Here is a 21,948-nt window from a genome sequence, read left to right as displayed (position 1 = left end):
TTCATTTCTTTAATTCCCCGCTCCCCGAAAGACGTATATTTGCAATAGTATCCCTTTAACTGTCAGCCAGAAAAAAACATAACATCTTGCGGCGGACTCTGATATACGTGGAAGATCTTTGGCCTCTTCCGCGTTCTGTCTTTTACTTTGCCCAAGGTCCTCCAGAGTCCCGGCATGCACCGCGCTATGGACACGTCGCTCTGGTACAATCACAGAGATGTGTTGTTTCTGTCATGGCTGCCGTCGTGTTGGCGGAGCCTGTGTTGGTTGGGAGTTTATGAACGATTCATACGGCAAGCCGAACGCTGGCGATATCATGAGCCAAGGAACATTTTGGATTTCTACCTGTACTGTTGCCTTAGAGCTTCCTGAGTAAAGTGACCGGGTTCTTAACGTCACCTGTAAAAGCTGCCCCAATCTCACATTTATTACAGACTAGCAATACCTTCTTTACGTTCACTTCTCCACTGTACTATCAGCATCTGAACCATGGCCTCCTGGTTTGGGGGATTGAGCTCTGGCATTGGCCAGTCACTGGGACAGGTTGGGGGTAGCCTTTCATCGTTCACGGGACAGATTTCAAACTTCACAAAGGATATGCTACTGGAAGGAACGGAGGAGGTTGGAGGTAGGTTACTTGCTGGTGGAGGTGATAACAGTAATGCCAATTTGATCTATGTGTTGAAGTTGTTAAGTCACAACCTTCCACAGTCGTTCTCTGGTTTTTACACTGACCGGAGGCCCAACTGCACAGAAATCATTTCCTGTGCCATTCTTTCATTCTACAACCGTTACTCTTTGAAAACTATGTAAATAACCAACATTAATTCTAAACATTAGGTTTTAGGGCTTTGTAAATATTGGGTATGGGTAATCCCATGAGTATACTGACACCTCCTAACCCAAACCCACTTCTATTCAGATGGGCTGCAACTAAACAATATTCTAGGTTACAAGCACCTAGAACTCGTGCATTTTTTAAATGCATAAAAAAAATGCACGCTGAGCATGTAGACGTGCATACATGACCTTTGTATGTGTTTTTTAAATACTACTAGGTGCATTTTGTGAGTTCCAAATGTAAAACTCTATTCCTTTGTTTGGCAAATGTGCAAATAAATTCAACATATTGCTTTAAAAAAAAAAAAAGTGATAAACAATGCTTAAAATAAATTGCTGAACACACATAAGTTCCAACAGGCAGAATATATAATGCATTTAGGTCCACTCACACCTGTGTCTCAAGTGCACAGAAATACTCCCATGTGTAAGAGCCTTTAAGTCCACCAACTTGTTGTTTTGAAAGTTTAATGCATACAGGACTTTATATAGCCAATTATTAAACGTGAACACTCAACAAGACATAATCATTATTTAGCAAACAGACTATTCGCAGGAATTGATCATGTTAAGATAAATTGCACTTTGCACTTGTGTTGCATGAGCTGAATGCTTGTTAACTGTCAGGGAAAAACTTGGAATTTGTAGTTCAAAAACTGCTAGAGGGCACAACTTGGACACGCAATGTTTACACACAGTACTGCTTTCCACTATATTGATTTTAGGTTTTTGACATTGCTGACAGGAAATGGATGACCTGTTCCTTAGGGCTATCTATTTAACTGATCTTTTTCTAAATCTGAATCTGTCCCTATCCCCAAATTGCTCCCCCACTCATGGCCCAACTAAATAGCCCCATTACAAGAAATTAGAAATTGTTGGTGGGATAAACTCCCCTTATCAATCTGGGCAAGAATTAATGTGCTAAAAATATTTCTCCCCAAATTTCTGTATATCTATCACCACTTTTTATTCCGCTGATTTTTTTTACCTTGCTAGATAAAGCACAGACCGATGTCCTGTGGGCCAACAAACCTACCTAGATTTGCTAGAGCCAAGCTTAGAGCATAGATAAGAGAAAGTGGCCTAGGTCTACCACACTGTCAGTTTTACTGACAGGTTTACTGCAGTATGTCTAATGGTGGTTCTGCCCCGATCCTAACAAACCCAACTTTCCCCTACAGGCAACCTTAGCCAGTTCAGTGGAGTCACTGAAATAGACCCCATTCCGTAAACTATCGGATATCCTTACTGACCTCCCTTACATAGAATTTGTATAAACTGAAGCCTCCAAGCCTATCCCCGGGCTTGCCGCTATGGGGTAATGCTCACCTACCAAACTTTCAACACATAGTGAATGTGGCCTCACTGGGACATATGTACATTGGGTGATGGGATTAACGCAGGGGCCCTGTTACCTAGAGACCAGATAAGGCACACAGAAACCAGAGAGTTGCTCTCCTGGTTCTCATATCTGCAACTCCAACAGGCATTTTGGCAGCAATTCCAAAAGACCATAGTGCCCTTTGTGCTCACCAATATTGAAACTACTCTCTGAAAGCCCTCCGCTAAAAAGATGATCACCATACTCTCTACTCCTATACCCTGCAATCTCCCTTTCTCACAGCTCACACAGCTTGGCGTCAAGCCCTACTGGAGCTTGATGATGAAGATTGGGAGGAAGCAACAGACGGCCTACAACTATCTGATCTCCACGAGAGACAAATTAAATCAATTTAATTAGATTTAAGTATGCATTTTATTTTCCACTTTGTATTTCTCTGGAGCAGCCCTGTAGGGGGCGGTAGCCATTTTGTAAACCATTTAGGGCAGTGGCATACAGGGCTACTTGTTGCCAGCAACTAGAATACCCTGCCATAGACAATACTGAGAATTATCTCTGATAAAACATATATGCCAAATATGCATACAAAAGCATTTTTGAACACATAACGCTATTTTTGTGTTTTGTAGCCGCTATTACACTATTTAATGATGTTTTTTAGCCATGACAAGTAGATGTGTGTCTTTGCCCTAAAGATGTGATAGATTAGCTGCTGTTATTTGTCTGAGGAGGCTAAGAAATGTATCAACTAATGTAGCAGCTTATAGAGTTGTCAGCCTGAAAGTTTTGAAAATGAAACAACTTTATAAAACAGCAAAATTATCAGAAAATACCTTTCCAAAGGTGTTTGTCTCAATATCTGCTGGGGGAAGGCAATCCTATGCAGTTAATATTTTTTACCGGAAGGAATTCCGATTGACATTGGTGTAACGGAATTTTGAGTTGTTTGTTTCCCATGCTGGTGGAGATTTAGCATAGGCAACAAATCGTACCATAAGGTTACAGATTCAGTTTGTCTATCACCACTGGTGGAACCCTTATAACTCATACTTCTTCAAAGAGCCTTTACAAAGTTCTAACTACTATTGTACTGCCCAATAATAGCTCACATGGAGAGGCAAAGGCTAATGGCACACATGGGGTTTTTACACCAGCAGAGAAAATGCTCATCACTCCTATGTGTGTACTGGGTGTTTTCTGGCCAAAATCTGGCCCATGTGCGCAGTGACTGGCAGATGACACTACTCCTACTACTATTACTACACACAGGATGGGTGTGGGGCTCAGCCTTTTTTCTGCTGACATAGCACTGTTTGTGCAATTGGTTTTAAAGACATTTGTTTTATAGGAAAAGTTCACCTTTTGGGAAGTCTGCACATTAGCAAGTGCTCAAATGAGTATTTTTGCGTTAGGATGCATTAAAAAGTTTCTAGTTAACGTAAAAAATGCATATTTATTGGTGCTTCCAAAGATCTTCTATGATCCATGTCTGTGTTACAAATGATTGTTTAGTGTGTCTGAATGGTTTTCCCTTAGCCTAGAAGAAGTAGGATGTGAGTAGCCAGTCCATGCTTGGCTCTGTCGCCACACAACAAAAGATTAACATTAATTCTTATCAAGTCGGAAAAGAAGCCAGAAGAAAGTGGATCTGCTGACTACTTCTGCCCATATTTTATCCAAGCGGTAGGAACAGTTCCGGGCCTGAGGTTTATAGCACCCAAAGCAAGCTCCTCCTCTGCACCTGCCCACTCATTGTTGCTTCTTCAAGCGCACATCTTCCGATGCAAACTCAAATCCTGAATTTAGATGCCCAAAACTAGGAGAAGGCAAGGAAAAGAGGTGTGTCCAGTGCCCTAGGCACATGCCTCTAACCTCTGGCCTTGGGTACAAAAACACACTTACAAAGTTTAAAAGTTAAAGGGATACTGTCATGGGAAAAGATGTTTTTTTCAAAATGCATCAGTTAATAGTGCTGCTCCAGCAGAATTCTGCACTAAAATCTATTTTTCAAAAGAGCAAACAGATTTTGTTATATTCAATTTTGAAATCTGACATGGGGCTAGACATATTGTCAATTTCCCAGCTGCCTCCAGTCATGTGACTTGTGCTCTGATAAACTTCAATCACTCTTTACTGCTGTACTGCAAGTTGGAGTGATATCACCCCTCCCCCCCCCCCAGCAGCCTAACAATGTAGCAGCTCCCTGGAAGATCTAAGAACAGCACTTAATAGTAAAAGCCAAGTCCCACTGAGACTGATTCAGTTACATTAAAGGACAAGGAAAGGCTGAAATGAAGTGTAATTCTTTCTAACTGCATCTTCATAAAGTTTTGTAGAACTTACTGCTTCTCCTATCAGTGTTTTCCTTCCTCTGTATGCTGCTCTGTTCAAAACCTGCCAGCAGTACTAGGGTGACATCACCAAATTCTTTCATCCTCACACTGCCCGAGGCAGCAGACCTATGGCTTTTTCCATTCTAAGGGCTAGTCCACACGGGGAGATAGCGACGCGTTTGCGGTCGCGGCGACAAAGCGCCGCGACAGTCGCCGCGACCGGCGCAGGCGACAGTTTTGTATGGGCGCCTATGTAAAAACGCCTGTGCTAACCACACGAGGCGATGCGCTTTTCAACAGTCGCCTGAAAAAGCCTGGCGAGGCATTTTCAGGCGACTGTTGAAAAGCGCATCGCCTCGTGTGGTTAGCACAGGCGTTTTTACATAGGCGCCCATACAAAACTGTCGCCTGCGCCGGTCGCGGCGCTTTGTCGCCGCAAACGCGTCGCTATCTCCCCGTGTGGAATAGCCCTAAAACTACGCGCAGCCGCATTCCACTTATAAGTGCTGCTTTGCTTCCTTGATTGACGTCGCTTTAAGGAATCATGTTTGGAGGAATTTTCATGCATGCGCAACAGGTTCCCTGGTGTCATTCCTACGATATATGGAACTGAGACATTTAGAAGTGTAGATTTTATCTCTGCAAATGTCTATAACACAGAAATAACTTAGCGATTCAGTACAATATGTTATGGACTTTTATTCCTGCAAAGATTATGGGGTAAGCTTTCCTTCTCCTTTAATTAGGAGAAATAACAGCCTGCCAGAAAGTAATTCCATCCTAAAGTGCAGGCACAAGTCACATGACTGGGGCAGCTGGGAAACTAACAAAATGTTTAGCCCCATGTCAGATTTCAAAATTGAATATAAAAAAATCTGTTGGCTCTTTTGAGAAATGGATTTCAGTGCAGAATTCTGCTGGAACAGCACTGTTAACTGATGTGTTTTGGAAAAAACATGTTTTTCCATAACAGTATCCCTTTAAACTTTTATATATTTTACTAATATTTATGGTGCAGGCATCTAATATTTTCTATTGTCGGATATGTTTTTAAAATGTAATAAATTTAAGGTAGCTTGTAGTAGTTAAAGTGCAAACAACAATATAATTACCTGTGAAGTAGAAATGTACTCTGTTTAATTTTTTTTTGCTTTTCTTCCATCATCTCTCCTGGGTCCTGTGATTTAGATGTTAATACTGAGCTCCATGTTACCAGCTCCAAGCTGAGAGAAATAGAGAATACTCAGACCATGCAGAGATCAGAGGTAAGCATGATATACTTGTGAAAATGTTCTTAAAGGAGCATGCTGAAATCTTGTTGTATTTGTAAATCCAGACCTATTTCCATGTCAAACTTCTCTGCTTTATTAACGTAGGTACATTTATTACAGTTTTTGTTTCCATGTTTTGAATTGCATTTTTTTGCACACACCCCTGCATAAATAGAACAATACTGTGTACATCATACACAGTCTGTGACAAAAAAACATCTCTACACATCTCTTATTGTTATTTATTATGCTTTATTTATATACTAGTTACTCATTTGCATAGTGTGTATACAAATTACTTTGAAGTGATTGACAAGTGACAGACATGGCTGTCTGAAACACCTTTACTAAATTAGCATTGTGTAAGCTTACAGGACACTTTCTTCAATTTCATAAGTATATTAAAACTTACGATCACCATCAACATACATACAAAACATAAATCATAAGAATAACTATTGCCCACTGGGTATTACCTACACCCTTGGTGAGTTCAGTCACTACACTGTACCCCTTGTGAACCATTAGCAGTCAGTATAAATGTTTGATATATTGATTCCTTTAGAGGATTTCTCAGCCTCCAGGTTTCATTTTAATTCTCTAACCTCCATATGTAATAAAAGGCACTAAGTTTGCCATGGAACAGTTACCCATAGCAACCAATGAGATGTTTGCTTTTAAACAGTGTATCAGTAAATGCTACCTGCTGATTGGTTGCTATGGGTTACTGCTCCTGGGCATACTTGATGCATTTTATTACATAACCCCCTAAGTCTAGTGTCACTGGGGGCTGATTTTCGTTATGTCAGCCAATCTGCTGACCTCCACTTGCTCCTTTGTCTGCACCAAGAGGCACAACAGGGGCTGGGTACAGATACACGGAGCATATTTCATTGTGAAAATGAATGCTCAATGAATTTCAATGCCAAGGCCGATGCAGTGCCTTTCGGTGCAGATACTTAGCAAGTGAAAGCCAGAGAATGAGCCACGTGTTGCACTAGCCTAAACCAATCCACATCTGAGCACAATGGAATCATTCCTATCACTATACTGTACCAAACACCAAATCTCATGTTCAAGAAGATGGAAAATGAAAGCTGTGCCCAAATGTGCTTTAGTAGTCTAAGGTGAATCAGTGCAGCACACTAACCCTAACTAGCAACTACGTGGTATGTAGTCATTAGCACCAAGTATATTAATGATAAGAAAATCATTCTTTCTTCCACAGAATGAAAGGTTAAAGAAGCTTTGCATTGAACTTGAAGAGAAACATGAAGTAGCTGAACTCCAGGTGAAACAGCAATCCCTAGATTTCAGGAATCGCCTGCAGCAAAAAGAGGTATGGGAATATGCACGTTTTGAAATGCAGTATGTGTCTGTGTGGACAGAAATAGGTGGAGGATGATTTCGGGGGAGTCTGTTCATTTTTTCCATGTATGATAACCCCAAAAACATTGAAGGATTTAATTTAGAACACTTCACAGAACACCTGGCAGGATACATTTTTTAGTAGTTTCATATATAGTACCCAGGAAAATGTCAGGTTAAATACAGTGCCAATATCCATATATAATACACAAAAGCCATGAATATCCTGTAAATTATATCCTTATAAACGGTGAGTTCTGATGTCATTTCAGTCACATGACTCATTGAAATTTGTTTATTATAATAAAGTACCCCCAGTTGTAAAATATGAGGATATTAGAAGTTACCTCGGAGTTCCATGACTTGTATAAAAACACTCGGCCTTCGGCCTCGTGTTTTTATATGGTCATGAAACTCCTCGGTAACTTATAATATCCTTATATTTTACAAGAGGGGGTACTTTATTCACTATATAATACACAAAAGCTATGAATATCTTGTAAATTATATCCTTATAAACGGTGAGTTCTGATGTCATCCGTTATAAACGGTGAGTTCTGACGTCTATTTCTGTCACATGACTCACTGAAATTTGTGTATTATAATAAATAAAGTACCCCCAGTTGCAAAATATAAGGATCTTAGAAGTTACCTCGGGGTTCCATGACCTGTATAAAAACACCCTTCCGCCGAGTGTTTTGATACAGGTCATGGAACTCCTCGGTAACTTATAATATCCTTATATTTGACAATAGGGGGTACTTTATTCACTATATAATGCACCTAGTACACAGGGTAGTATACATATAGGGACAGTTTCATCTATAACAATCCCAGAACACACAGCAGGACAAACAGAATGGCAACTTTGTGTATAATGCCTCTATCCTGTAAAAATGTCTGTTGATTTGGGGAGGCTTAGTCTCCTAGTAACTTTAATAAAATCCTCCCATGAGCAAATGTTTTGTTTGTTTTTTTTAATTTTGTTTTTCATCTGAAAATAAATATGGAAATATGGTTGTAGCATTGACATTTTTGTGGTGTTGCTTTATAGTATAAAGAATTTTTACCTTAATATTCCAGGTGGAAGTAAGCCACCTCAAAGCAAAAATGAACGCCCTCCAGGACCAAATGCAGAAAATGCAGGCATCAGCACAACTTGCTGGGGTCACCCTTCAGACCATCAACACATCTACTAGTATGCCTACTTCCCAAACTCCTATTTCAGCATTTCAAGGGGATGATATGGATTTTGGCGATGTGATCTGGTCCCAGCAAGAGATAAACAGACTCTCAAGTGAAATCTCCCGTCTGGATGGTGAATTGGCCCATTGGAAACAGATTGCTCAGGTCTGATTATGCTGTTTATTTTTTTATAATACACAAAAGCCATGAATATCCTGTAAATTATATCCTTATAAACAGTGAGTAGTGATCTCATCAGTTATAAACGGTGAGTAGTGATGTCATTTCTGTCACATGACTCACTAAAATTTGTATATTATAATAAATAAAGTACCTCCAGTTGTAAAATATGAGGATATTAGAAGTTACCTCGGAGTTCCATGACCTGTATAAAAACACTCGGCCTTCGGCCTCGTGTTTTTATATGGTCATGAAACTCCTCGGTAACTAATAATATCCTTATATTTTACAAGAGGGGGTACTTTATTCACTATATTATTTAGCCTGGGCCTTGTTTTTGCTGAATAATCATAATCAATTACTGTCAGATGAGGTTTAAGTAAACTGGGCCATTTTGAAAGCAATTGTAATTGTGAAAGTACTGTGGCATTTGAAATTCATGAATGGAAAATGCTGCATGCAGGGCTGAGAATTTTTGCTCAATACATTCCTATCATTACATGGAAGGCTTAGGAATAGGAGATGTGCAGCGTTGTCACGATTTCTGTGCCATTATCCTAAGAGCTCAGAGTGGGACTCAAAATCAGTCAATTACTGAAATGAAATGTAAAAATTTAGAAATGTTTACAGAGTAACCCCCTCAGAGCTTCTCCATGGAGACATTTGGTTAAAATGGAACTTTAACTATCTGGGCATAATGGTTAACATGGACTTTGACAGAAATGAACAGCTAAATTTCAGCCCTGTCTTGCAGGCACTAAGCAACAAAGTTTCAATTTGGTGAGATCTGCCACTTTCTCTTCCAGGCAGGATCAATATTTTAAAATTATTTTTCATCCAAAGTTTCTGTATGTCATGCACAACTCCCTTGTCACCCCCCATATACAGTGGTTTGCCGGAATAGAAAAAATAGATATGGGTTACTATGGGCAGGGGAGCATCCAAGACTAAACTTTAAAGCTCTCCAAGTACCTGCCTTTGGAGGAGGCAATTCCTCACAAGGCTTGTGAACTTGGCTGAAAAAAACTTGAGATCCATTTGCGTAGACAAGACTATACATTTATATTGTATACATGCGGCCCTGCACCTTTAGAAAAAACAAGAATTAAATGGCAAAGAAATATCCCTGAGCTTGACAAGGAGATGTGGAAGAATGCTCTCAAGCTGGTCCAAGAGAGAGCTATCCATCTCTATGAGGGATAGGTATGTTCAAGTAAAGTTCTTAAACAGGGTGTATTTAATCAATGCCCTAAATGCAGAGATGTAGGCCATGTGGGGGTGGGGCTGAATTTGTAAAGTATTTGTACTTTGTGTTTTGCCTTGCCGTATCATACTCTGTGCTCTTGCCTCACTCTCCTTTCTTTCTTTCCTCACTCATTCTTTTTTTCTTCCTTTTTCTCATTTTCTTCTTGCTTTGACTATTCTTTTGTTGCAAAATAGAAAAATAAAAACTTATAAAACTAAAAAGAATGAAAAATAATTGAAATAAAAAGATATTTCAAAGGTAAACAACCTCTCTAAATTGTTCTGATTTATTTTTTTAGAATTCCATACAATCTGATCAGAGTAGTCCGAAATATGTATCTGAAAAATTAACCTAGCGATGATCAGACTAAATGCTGTATATCCCTTATATAAATAAGGTAGTGTTTAAATCTATTATAAATATTAACAATACATAAATACTAAATATATCCCAAACATTAATACATTTGTTGTTGTTTCCCGTATTTCAGATGAGTAAAGTTTATAAACAATGTAATGCTTAAACAATTAGACTAACAAATGTAAAGTAAAGTCATCAGCTGGAAGGGACCTGCCAATTCCCCCTCCAGGAACTAGCAGCGGTATCAAATTGATTACTAAAAAACTCACCATGTATGTCTGATTTAGAGGCTTTTTTATATTGTGAGAACATCAGCATTCATTTTTAAATTCTGCAAGGTAAGACATCTCTATGTCATCTCTGATAGAAGTGCAGACAAAACATCCTTATGTGCAAGGGGTAAAAACTGCATTCATCTGATATTTTTAATGTAAATTTAATTGTTTGTGGTTTTTTTTACCCTAACAGGCACCAAAAAGCCAAGGAACTCAAAAGGTTGACACAAACGAGATCTGTACATTACAAAATGTTATTAAGGTACTACAATAATGTGTGGAATTGCATATGCACTTATCTATTGGCATGGGACCTGTTTCTTGGTTATTTTTTTAGTTTTTTGCTTTGTTGATGTAATTGTATGTTTTTTAGCCCTATCCACTTGGGGGGATGCAGGCCACTGATGTTCTACAACAGAGAACATCAGTGGTCAAAACACCACTGTTGCTTGTAACCGCTCCTGATAGCACTGCAAGCACCCTATTGAACACACACAGCGCAATTGGGCTGGGGCAGAGATGTCAGAAGTTGTACAATCTGTCTGTGCTTTACTTTATTTTGCTAGACAATTTCCATTAGTAATCACATGTAAGCTTTTGTCACATGAACCAAGGAAAATCATAGTGGTCTAATGATTGCAATTGTAAGTCCACACTTTTGAAGGACATTCCTACTAGATATTAAGGAATGCAACTGTTTATCAAACATTTTTCTATAGCTACTGATTTTAGATTTTGATGCATGTGGTGATTTAAATAAATATAAGAATATAATTTGAGGCATTTATAATTTTTGCAGGAGCTGAAGCAGAAGCTGAGTCATGAAATAGATGAGCATCAGCATGAGCTATCAGTGCTACAAGATGCACATCGTCAGAAACTGACACAAGTCACCCGACGACACAGAGATGAATTAGCAGAGTATGAAGAGAGGATTGAAGAGTTGGAAGAACAGTTACAGTCAGGTATCCTCCCTAATCACTGATTTTTTTATATATATATAAATCAACAATTTTTAAAATTGCACCAAGTGTTAGAGGCAAAACCTTGCCTTGGTCAACAAACTGTGATGTGCTGGAACATATGCTCAATGAATGCCAATATATTATTATAACGATAACATGTTCTTAATAAGGGTTCTATAATAGAATGTACCCTGTTTCACTATAACAAGATCATAGATCTTTATGATTAAAACAATAAAGTAAATGTTCTGCACAAGCTCTATTCATAGAACTAATATTGCAAAGTGGTGATACTGCCTATTTAAACAGCATTTTGACTAGGGATGCACCGAATCCAGGATTCGGTTCAGGATTCGGCCAGGATTTGGCCTTTTTCAGCAGGATTTGGATTCGGGCCGAATCCTTGTGTCTGGCCAAACTGAATCCTATTTTGCATATATAAATTAGGGCAGGTAGGGAAATCATGTGACTTTTCGTCACAAAAGAAGAATTTTTTGCGGATTTGGTTCGGTATTCGGCCGAATCTTTCACAAAGGATTCGGGGATTCGGCGATTCGGCCGAATCCCAAATAGTGGATTCGGTGCATCCCTAATTTTGCCTTTGTAAATACACAATATCATTGTATTTCTTTTCCTTCTAGGTGTGGTATAGGCCAAGTAGTGCAGGACCCTGGGCTAATTCAATATTTTTTTGTCTTTAGGTACCAGCAATGAGGTCACAGATCAGTCTAAAATGTTGCAGAAGAAAATTCAAGCATTGGAACTTGAGAGGGAGGAGAATGCAAATAGAATTCAGGAACTTGATGACAAAATAATAGGCATGAACAAGCTGACTGCATTATTAGAGAACGAAAAAAGCAATCTATTTAAGGATCTCACAGAAGCAGTGGATGAAAGAAATCAAATGGCACAAAATTATGAGAAGCTTAAATTGGAAATCACTGAACAAGATCCAACGAGAGAGAGTATAAAATTGGAGAAAGTGACACTGTTACAGGAAGAAGTTCAACTTCGAGAAGCTTTGGATGGTAAGAGTCTGAGGCCAGGTGCTGAAGATAAGTATGTAATCTTTATGCAAATCTTAAAGAAAACATATAGTATCTCCTAAAATTATAATCCTTCTTCCTTTAAATGTATTGGTTCAAATAAAAAAAAATTGTATAAATTGTGTTTCTCTTAAAAATGAAATTATATTAGAGCTGCTGAGAGATACTTTCATCTCTGTGTCTAGGCTGGATTAAAGGCTAGACATGTCCTTTCATTCCCCCCACAGGAAATAGTCATATCTGTGAGTGACAAGCAGAACTCTACAGTAGCAGCCCAAGTCATACCCCTGTCTCTCTGCTTCCCTCCTTATGAAAGTGTGTTTGGTATAGCTGCAGGTTTCCTACAAACGTTGTACGTTCCCAATATTAGCTGTTGATTCCCTTTGTGTTCTACCATGTGAGTGGTGGCATTGAACAGTAGAAGGGGGCCTGCCACACGGCTTGTCATCAACATAAAATGCTGCTTTGACATACTCCGGCAGTTTCACAACAATTCACAATTCCAGTCATGTACATTGAAAAATGAACACCTGATTCTATGATGATCATGATACCATTACACTTTCAGCTAACACCAACTGATTGGATGTCTTTTCTACCATTAAGGGTGTAAATGCTTGGCAATTCCCTACCACTCAGTTGAACAAAAGAAGCTGCTTGGATGATTGGTGAAACATTTTCAAGAAAACTAAAGTCTGGTTGCTTTAGACTAAATTCTACTAGACACTATATATCAGGACCTTGATGAATGAAACTCTTCATAGGCGAAAGAGGACTTTATCTTCCGGAAAAAGCTGCAGCTTCTCTAACTGACATGAGTATAACGACTGTGACACAGCTTAAAATGCACCTGTGTCCCCCAAATTGTTCCCCTGCCAGAGGTGCAGGCACACACACTAGCCATTTAAAAAAAAAAAGTTGTTTCCCGCAATTGGAATGCGGCCTCTATTAGCCTGCAGCTCTAATGCAGAAAAAAGTTTGGGGGGTGACTGGTGCCCTTTAATCCAGTTGGGAGCACAGAAACACAGGGTAGGACTTAGACTGGGAGTAGAGAGACATGGGGGAGGAACTTGGGCTGCTATTGAAGATTTCTGCTTGTCATTTATATAAATCACCAGATTTTGCCAATGAGGAAGTCTGGTGGCTCTCCTGACCAGACATGAATTGAAGGAAAAGGAAGGTGCAGGAGATGAGTCTGTTTTTTTGGAGAAACCTGTTAAATCATATTAGACTAAGTAACACATCAAGGTATATAGCCTATTTAAAATGTAAGCTTCAAACAAAAGGAGAGTAGTGTGTGTACAAAACCCAAAAGAAAAAACTCTAATTGAGAGAGATTCTTTCAATTCTTACTGGGGCAAAGGGTTATTTTGCCACTTGATACAACCGGTATCTATATGTAATTTAAAATAAAAGTTACGGAGTGTTCCACCACCATAGCATTTCTTCATTACTGTTTTAGAGGTGCTGCATAATTGCTCTAAAGCAGAACTCTTTGTATCCACTAATTCCTCAATACAAAGGAATATAGCCAAACTTGGTCAATCCAGAAAGATAATCAGGGACAGATTGGGACCTGTATTTTCTGCAATGGACTGCTGCTGTAGGAATGGGCACAGAAAACACCATGTTTTGAATAGAAATAACTTTCCTTTATTTAGTTTGGTAGAAGAGCCTGTGTGTGTGTGTGTGGGTTGTCACAGAGAATGGTGCTCATCAATATGCACAGGGAAAATGTATACCAGTAGTCCAGAGCAACCAATACTGATTGATTCTTATTTTTTTTTATGTATATGCATTTTATTAAAACAGCATACAAATTTGCAGTACAAATACACATAAAGATATGATTTTGTAGTAAGTTTAAAGAGAGCCAACAGTGTTTGAATATTGTTGTTCTAGTCTCTGATATGTTTTTGTTTCAGAAAAAGAGAAAGCAATGACAAGCAGAAGCTCACCAGACCAGGTAAATTGGCACCTACTTAGAGTTATTGTGAAATTCCAGATATTGTTGCAGTTGACAGAAAATATAGCATTTTCTATCAAGTTCTTAGTAAAGAAAAGCTGTAGTAGTTAAATGAGAACTAAAGCCTAACTAAAGAAATAGCTAGAAATATTGTACATTATGTTTTATGCTTCTGTACCAGCCCAAGGCAACCACAGCCCTTAAGCAGTAAAGTTCTGTGCCTCCAAAGATGCCCCAGTAACTCCCCATCTTCTTTTCTGCTGATTCACTGCACATGCACTGTGCTGCTGTCACTTACTGAGCTTAGGGACTGACTCACAATATACAGTACACATAAAATAGAAATGTCACAATATAAGGCTGATTAGTAAATAATACAGCTCAGAAACCAGTGCAATTAGAATCAGAATTTAATAATCAGCCCTGTAGCATCAGAGATGACCCCTAAGCTTCTAAACAGCTGCTCAGAGCCCACTGAGCCATGTGAGTGTCACAGACAATTTCCTAGATGGTGACCCCTTGTGACAATATTTTAAAGTCCTGGATCATTGCTGCTATTGAGAAGCTGAAACTTTAGGCTGGTGCAATAAGTTCACTATATAAAATATGGCATTTTAAGCCATTCATTTTTATGGTTTACTTTTCCTTTAAACCTGACTGGACACAGTGAGAAAATTCCTTTCCCATCACTTACTCTGTGTGGCAAAGGACCATTTTATCTTTTTATTTTATATTGTATCAGCAAATTACTCGACTTTATAGAGACTGTGTTGATTTATACTTATTCATAGCCTCTACAGTTACTGTACAGCTGGCCATTTTTCCTTCAGCAGTAAAGCTTATTTTTAAAGGGGTTGTTAACCATTAAATTAACGTTTGGTATGATATAGAGCAGGGGTCCCCAACCTTTTTTACCTGTGAGCCAATTCAAATGTAAAAAGGGTTTGGTGAGCAACACAAGCATGAAAACGTTTCTTCGGGTAACAAATAAGGGTTGTGTGGCTATTTGGTAGCCCCTATGTGGATTGACAGCCTACAAGAGGCTCTACTCGGCACTATACTTAGTTTTTATGCAATTAAAACGTTGTTTTCAAGCCTGGAATTCAAAAATAAGCACCTGCTTTGAGGACCCTGAGAGCAACATCCAAGGGGTTGGAGAGCACCATGTTGCTCACGAGCTACTGGTTGGGGGTCACTGATGTAGAAAGTGATATTCTGAGACAATTTGCAATTGGTTTTCGGTTTTTTTTATTAATATTTTTGAGTTATTTAACTTTTTAATCAACAGCTCTCCAGTTTGCAAATGGGGGTCAGTGACCCCATCTAAAAACGCAATGGCAAATAGTCTCAGAATACCACTCTCTACATCACAATAAACGTTATCTCAAACATGAACAACCCTATTAATTGCATCTTACACTTTAACCCAGATTAAAGTTTTTATGTCTTTATTTAACCCAGTTGTGGAATATGTGACTTCTTTCTTTGTCATTATATATATTTTACAAGGTGATTATAATGTAATGTATAAAGGCTGGAGTGACTGGATGTCTAGCATAATAGCCAGAACACTACTTCCTGCTTTTCAGCTCTCTTGGTTTCCACTGACTGGTTACCAGACAGTAACCATTCAGAGACTTGAGAGGGAGGCCACAAGGGTCATATCTGTTGCTTTTGAATCCGAGCTGCATGCTGAGGATCAATTGCAAAGTTACTGAAAAGATATGTCCCATGGGGGGCCCCTTCAAGTCGCTGACTAACTCAGAGTTATAGAGCTGAAAAGCAGGAAGTAGTGTTCTGGCTATTATGTTACACATCTAGTCACTCCAGCCTTTATACATTACATTTTTGGCTAACTAACTATATTAGAAACATTTTTTATTTTGCACAGCCTATTTACCCAGTTTTTGTTTTCACACTGAACTGTTCCTTTAAAGAAGAGCCAAAGGATGTATGTTGATTCTGAAAATATTTGTTTTGTAACAGGTTGCAGCATTACAAGAAGAAAAATTGAAGAATTTAGAACTTGAAAGTAAACTCTTGACTTTTCATGAAGAAAATAAACAATTGCTTGTAGACAAGGTACATATACAGCATATCAACCATAACTAACTATTAAAATAGCATAGCTATTCAAGTGGTTTGTCATAGGATGCATAGTCCCACAAGTCATAGAACATATTTGATGGCATCATTTGTGACTCATTTTGAAACAGACTGCAGGAGTACATGGTTTTTATTTGGTTATGGCCATTTCTCTCCTGCAGTGTCTCCTGCCAGTAGTCTTAGTTCGACTACTTGATACCCCTTTGGTTCCTAAGTGTTTTTTTTTCTTTTTTCTTTCATACCTCTTTTTTTGTTAAAGGAGAAGGAAAGCCTTAAAAATAAACCCCCTCTCAGATGTTCATCTTAACCCCCTCCCCTGAAACGCTGCCTTATTAACTTTCAAATCGTTACCATTCTCACACAGTATTAGTTGAAAAATCCCCACTACTTAAAAGTTTGCCGCCGCCATATTCCTCTGTGCACGTCACTTCCCTTCCTCCACTGTAATGCTACTGTGCTCTCGCCAGAATTTGACCCCACTACGTCAGTTTGTAAATTGAATGCTGTGTTCGTACAGACAACTGTCTGACAGACCTGAATGCAGCTGATGTATCTCTGTGTACTGCTCCTGAGGAGCGCAGTAGCTTCCAAACTTATCTTAACTTCGGGGCGTCTCCATGGCAACGGGACAGCAGTAATCCTACTGGCGCTTGAGCTAGAACAGGCAGGGGCAGCGAGGTCAGCAATTCCTTTCAGGTCACGTGACATCTATATGCTGGGGAAAGCTTTCGACGTTGTGCGCATGTACAGGGCACCTCAGAAACTAACTGCGCCTGCGTGTGCCCTGAATAGAAGAATTTCTGGACTGCAGCAGAGGTATACTTTGCAGAACAGCTTAAAGCTTTTTTTAAAATTGATTCCACCTTCAGAATAACTGACTAATTGTAGGGAAAAAATACTGATGGTATGTATATGTACATTTTACGGCCAATGATTAGAGCCTTATTTATTTTTAGCCTTTCCTTCTCCTTTAAATAAGGCAGACAGACTTAATTTCTGGGGGCGCCATACCCTGCCTGGGGGTAAAGAAAGAAAAAAAGAAAAAGACTTAATTTCTTATAATGAAATAGATAGACCACAGTGTGTTCAGTGTATTCAGTTAATTTGATGTGGCAAAGTAGTGAGCTTCATAAAAAAGTAGTGAGCTTCATAAAAAAGTAGTGAGCTTCATAAAAAAGTAGTGAGCTTCATAAAAAAGTAGTGAGCTTCATAAAAAAGTAGTGAGCTTAATAAAAAAAATCAGTTTTAGGGCACAGTATAAATACTATAACTTTTCTAATGTTGCTGTATCAGTTGACCCATATTTGGGGTCCTTTCGTGTAGTAATATTCCAAGATTAACGGACAATAGATGAGCACATTTCCTTAAAACATTCCTTGGTTGTATGTATGTCAGCAGTAACTCTATTGTTAATATCTGGCACTGAAGCACTTAAATATGATGAATGTTACAGTCCTTAATCCTGCATATATTGCCTGACTGACAACTAGGGATGCACTGAATCCACTAATTTAGGATTCGTCAGAATCCTTTGTCAAAGGTTCGCCCGAAATGTTTTCTTTGACCAAAAATTTTTTTGCTTTGTGTGATTCAGATACCAAGGGCTGGGATTTTTCTAGCCTAAATGGTGGAGGGACGATAATGGAAGCCAGTGTTAACTGCTCCCTGTTAAAACCACACCAAACCACATCTAAGTTACCACAAGACCATATCCACATTAATGATGGTAGCACACCAAAAAACCAAATGGTTGGTGCTTACTGCAGGTATATCACTTATGGCACACACAGGCAGGGTTTGGCGCCCCCAGGCAAGGTATGGCGCCCCCAGGCAGCGTATGGCACCCCCAGGCAGATTATGGCGCCCCCAGGCAGGGCACGGCACACCCAGGGAGCCTACGGCAGGCAGAGCATGGCACACCCAGGAAGCCTAGGGCAGGCAGGGCACGACACACCCAGGAAGCCTAGGGCAGGCAGAGTAGGATAGGCAAAGCACGGCACACACAGGGAGCATGGGTCAGGCAGAGCACAGCACACACAGGCAAAGTAGGATAGACAAAGTACGGCACACACAGGGAGCATGAGGCAGGCAGAATATGGCACACACAGGGAGCATAGGGCAGGCAGAATACGGCACACACAGGGAGCATGGGGCAGGCAGAATACGGCACACACAGGGAGCATGGGGCAGGCAGAATACGGCACACACGGGGAGCATGGGGCAGGCAGAATACGGCACACACGGGGAGCATGGGGCAGGCAGAATACGGCACACACAGGGAGCATGGGGCAGGCAGAATACGGCACACACAGGGAGCATGGGGCAGGCAGAATACGGCACACACAGGGAGCACGGGGCAGGCAGAGCATGGAACACACAGGGAGCACAGGGCAGGCAGAACAGAGCAGGAGACAGAGAACCCTATCAGGATCACTCTAAGATTGAGCCCCTTCAGCATTTTGTATGAAGTGTGAATAGGTGAACAATATGGGCAGGAAATATTGCTCTTGTATACAGACATTGTATAATTATTTAATTTAGCTGTTTTAACTTGCACTGTGGTGGAATATAATAGCAACTAGAATAATAGAGTCCCATGTTTATAAAATATTTTAAGAGCTAAACTTCATTTACTTGGTGATATAATAGGAAGCACTTCTTGATTTCCTGAAGGACTGATTTGGCATAAACATTTACAGTTGGGTTATTTATCAAAGGTCGAGTTTTTTTATACCTCAAATGAACTCACAACTGGAATGGTATCTTATTTAAGAAATAACTTGAAAAAAACCCTCAAATTGCTCGAATTTATCGGGTAAATCCTCCAAAAAACTTGAACATCATGAAGGTGATAGTTCTGTGGAACTATTAGTTATTTTCCAAAAACTAGAAACATTTTTTTTTTTTTTAAACCCCAAAACTCTAATTTTCGTGGAAAGAAAAAAAACAATTTGAACCTTAATAAATAATCCCCTTAAGGTTTGCCAATTGTAGTTGAAGGTCAAGGTGATGAGACGAGCTAGATAATAAGACTAAACTATTTTACTTTAAAAAGCTACATCGATTGTTAGCAGGTAGTGTATGAAACAAACTCTGAAAAAAATATTTTTTTTTCTACACAAGTATATCACAAGTATATCTGATTCCACAGATTAAAAGAAATCCATGGTACTCTTATAAGTAATTATTAAAAATCCATTAGATGCACAATGTAATGCAACCCCATCCATAGCTTGTTCCGTTGTGAAGTGATGGATTCTGGATCTTGAAGTCAAAGAATTGTGTACCACCCACTATGGAAACCAGAATGACTTCAAGTCCAAGATTCCATCACTTCGCAATAGAACAAGGTGACAGAGGATTTATATTACTATGTAAGCTGAAGGAAGGGATAGTGATTTCGAGTAGAGATTGATTATCATGGTTTCAATACATTGTTATTTATATCTGGAAGTTAGCATAATGTTTATACATCTTTACTACTTAAGTCCAACTGATTAAGTTCATATCAAAAAGGTGGGTATATTTTCTCTTTAAATATTCTACCAAAGTCCATTTTCCTTTTGTTTTTATATAAAGTATCTTTTCATTTGACTACAGTACAAAAAAACCTGATTTACATTACCCCAACATTTAACAAAAAAATTAACCATGGTTCTCTTTTTTTAGTTAGCAAGCACATTTGTGTGTCATAGTCTAAATGGAATTTACATTAAGAATAGTGAGCTTTTTTAAAGAGCACTCACTGCATGAAATACAACCAGCATTCTAAGACCATTCATTGTTTATTGAAGTTTAACTCTTATTTGATGGCACCTTTGACTAGAGCTTCACAGACAAACAACTTTACACCTAAGGGTTGTCAACCTTAAGCATCTCAGGTCCTTCGTTTTTTTGTTTTTTCCCAAGAAAATTCAGAATATTTCTCATTGTTTTTAGTGTGTGTATAAAATTTCTAATAGTGTAAATAGTTAGTTTTTAATTCTCTTGCACTATTTTTATTTTGCATTAAAATATCATGATTGTGAGTCAAATGCTATTTTTAAAATTTATTTATTTTAGGAAGAATTACAAAGAAAGCTGGATGTTGCCCAATCTGTATCTTCCAGTGATTCTGGTTTACAATTAGAATTACAACAGTTGAGGAAAGAACTTAAAGAAAGTGAACTCAAAGTAAAGTATAATGTTGAAGAAAAGCAGATGCTGTCTGTGGAACTAGAAGAACTGGACAGACAAAACCAGGAAGCCATGCAGGTAAAGAAAAATGTTTTGTACTTTTTACATTGTGGTCTGTTTGTCTGGTCCATTTTCGTACATAATGGCACACAGGGCAGGTTTGGGAACCACTGCAATTTTTTATAGAATGACACCAATGCAGCCAAAATTTACCCTGTCACATCACAAAGAGATAGCTGTAAATAGGTAGCCTAATATCACAAAAGAAGAATACTAGTTTTTACTTGCTACACAATGATTGCATTGTTTCTTTGGTTGCATAATAGTCCATATGCCTTACAGAGAACAATACGGTCAATTGCTACTTTTTTTTTTTTTTTTGTGTGTGGATAAATACTGGAAACTCTATCTTGTTCATTCTGGTCTCATTTCTCTTGCCTCTGTGACACTTTGCTCTTAATCTTTAATGTAACTGTACTTTGTATTTATTTGTATTAATTATTGTACATAGTTAATGCTATATAATTTAAAATATACATACATATAACTTTTTTTTGCTTTAGAGTCAGGGGCGCTCCACCAGTGAGGCGAGTTGAGAAACTAGCCGCAGGCGGAAGCAAACCCTGGTTACCAGGGGCAGCAAAAATGCTGCTTGTGATAACTTTAAGAGCCGAGTGCCGCCTCAGGCAGCAAAATGGCCAGGATCTCCCTGTTTAAAGTAACAATAAGGTCAGGAGGATTTTTTCTAGATTAGTTGAAGTAATTAGATTGTTTAATAGTACAACATTCCAAGATTCTGACATACTTATGTGCACTGTGATATATGTTATAGGGTCATGTAAATCCCAACAATTTTATGCAAATCAGTAAATATGTACAATCATTCAACAATTTTTAAAAAAATCTTTATCTTCCCTATTTGTTTTTTTTTATTTTATTTTCTTTGCTTTTTAATGTTGTGTTTTACTGGAATGCTGGCCATAGATGAAAATTGTAGGCATGTTTGGTTGTTTTCAAACAAAACAGACAAATCTCTATACATGTGACGGCCCAAAACACCCACATTGCCTGGTCTGGAGTATTGGAGTGACAGTGACTGCAGCACCATATGCACTTACAAACTGTTGTACACAAAGTGACGTTTATATATATAAAGATATGTCTTTATGTGTTTCCAGTGTTCTCTACAGATAGACACTGTGCGGAAAAAATTGGCCCAGGTGGGGGGTAGGGGAAAATATGTGCTTTCCCAACCCACCCTCACTGCAATAAGTCTATTTTACAAA

At 38.8% G+C, this 21,948-nt stretch overlaps 1 protein-coding gene across 1 annotated transcript in view; it reads left to right on the top strand.

The window, feature by feature from the left end:
- The first annotated feature begins 191 nt into the window (after positions 1 to 191).
- trip11.L (thyroid hormone receptor interactor 11 L homeolog) overlaps positions 192 to 21,948 on the top strand; it is a 51,861-nt gene continuing 30,104 nt past the window's right edge. Inside the window, exons 1-10 of the mRNA XM_018230428.2 lie at positions 192 to 628; positions 5,707 to 5,783; positions 7,018 to 7,128; positions 8,241 to 8,507; positions 10,597 to 10,665; positions 11,203 to 11,368; positions 12,070 to 12,396; positions 14,340 to 14,380; positions 16,367 to 16,462; positions 20,549 to 20,740. Coding sequence (XP_018085917.1) covers positions 490 to 628; positions 5,707 to 5,783; positions 7,018 to 7,128; positions 8,241 to 8,507; positions 10,597 to 10,665; positions 11,203 to 11,368; positions 12,070 to 12,396; positions 14,340 to 14,380; positions 16,367 to 16,462; positions 20,549 to 20,740 — 1,485 coding nt within the window. The 5' untranslated portion in view covers positions 192 to 489. The remainder of the gene's footprint in view (positions 629 to 5,706; positions 5,784 to 7,017; positions 7,129 to 8,240; positions 8,508 to 10,596; positions 10,666 to 11,202; positions 11,369 to 12,069; positions 12,397 to 14,339; positions 14,381 to 16,366; positions 16,463 to 20,548; positions 20,741 to 21,948) is intronic.

Source organism: Xenopus laevis, chromosome 8L (assembly GCF_017654675.1).
Source record: "Xenopus laevis strain J_2021 chromosome 8L, Xenopus_laevis_v10.1, whole genome shotgun sequence".
Taxonomy (NCBI): domain Eukaryota; kingdom Metazoa; phylum Chordata; class Amphibia; order Anura; family Pipidae; genus Xenopus; species Xenopus laevis.
This window is presented reverse-complemented; position numbering and strand designations above follow the sequence as displayed.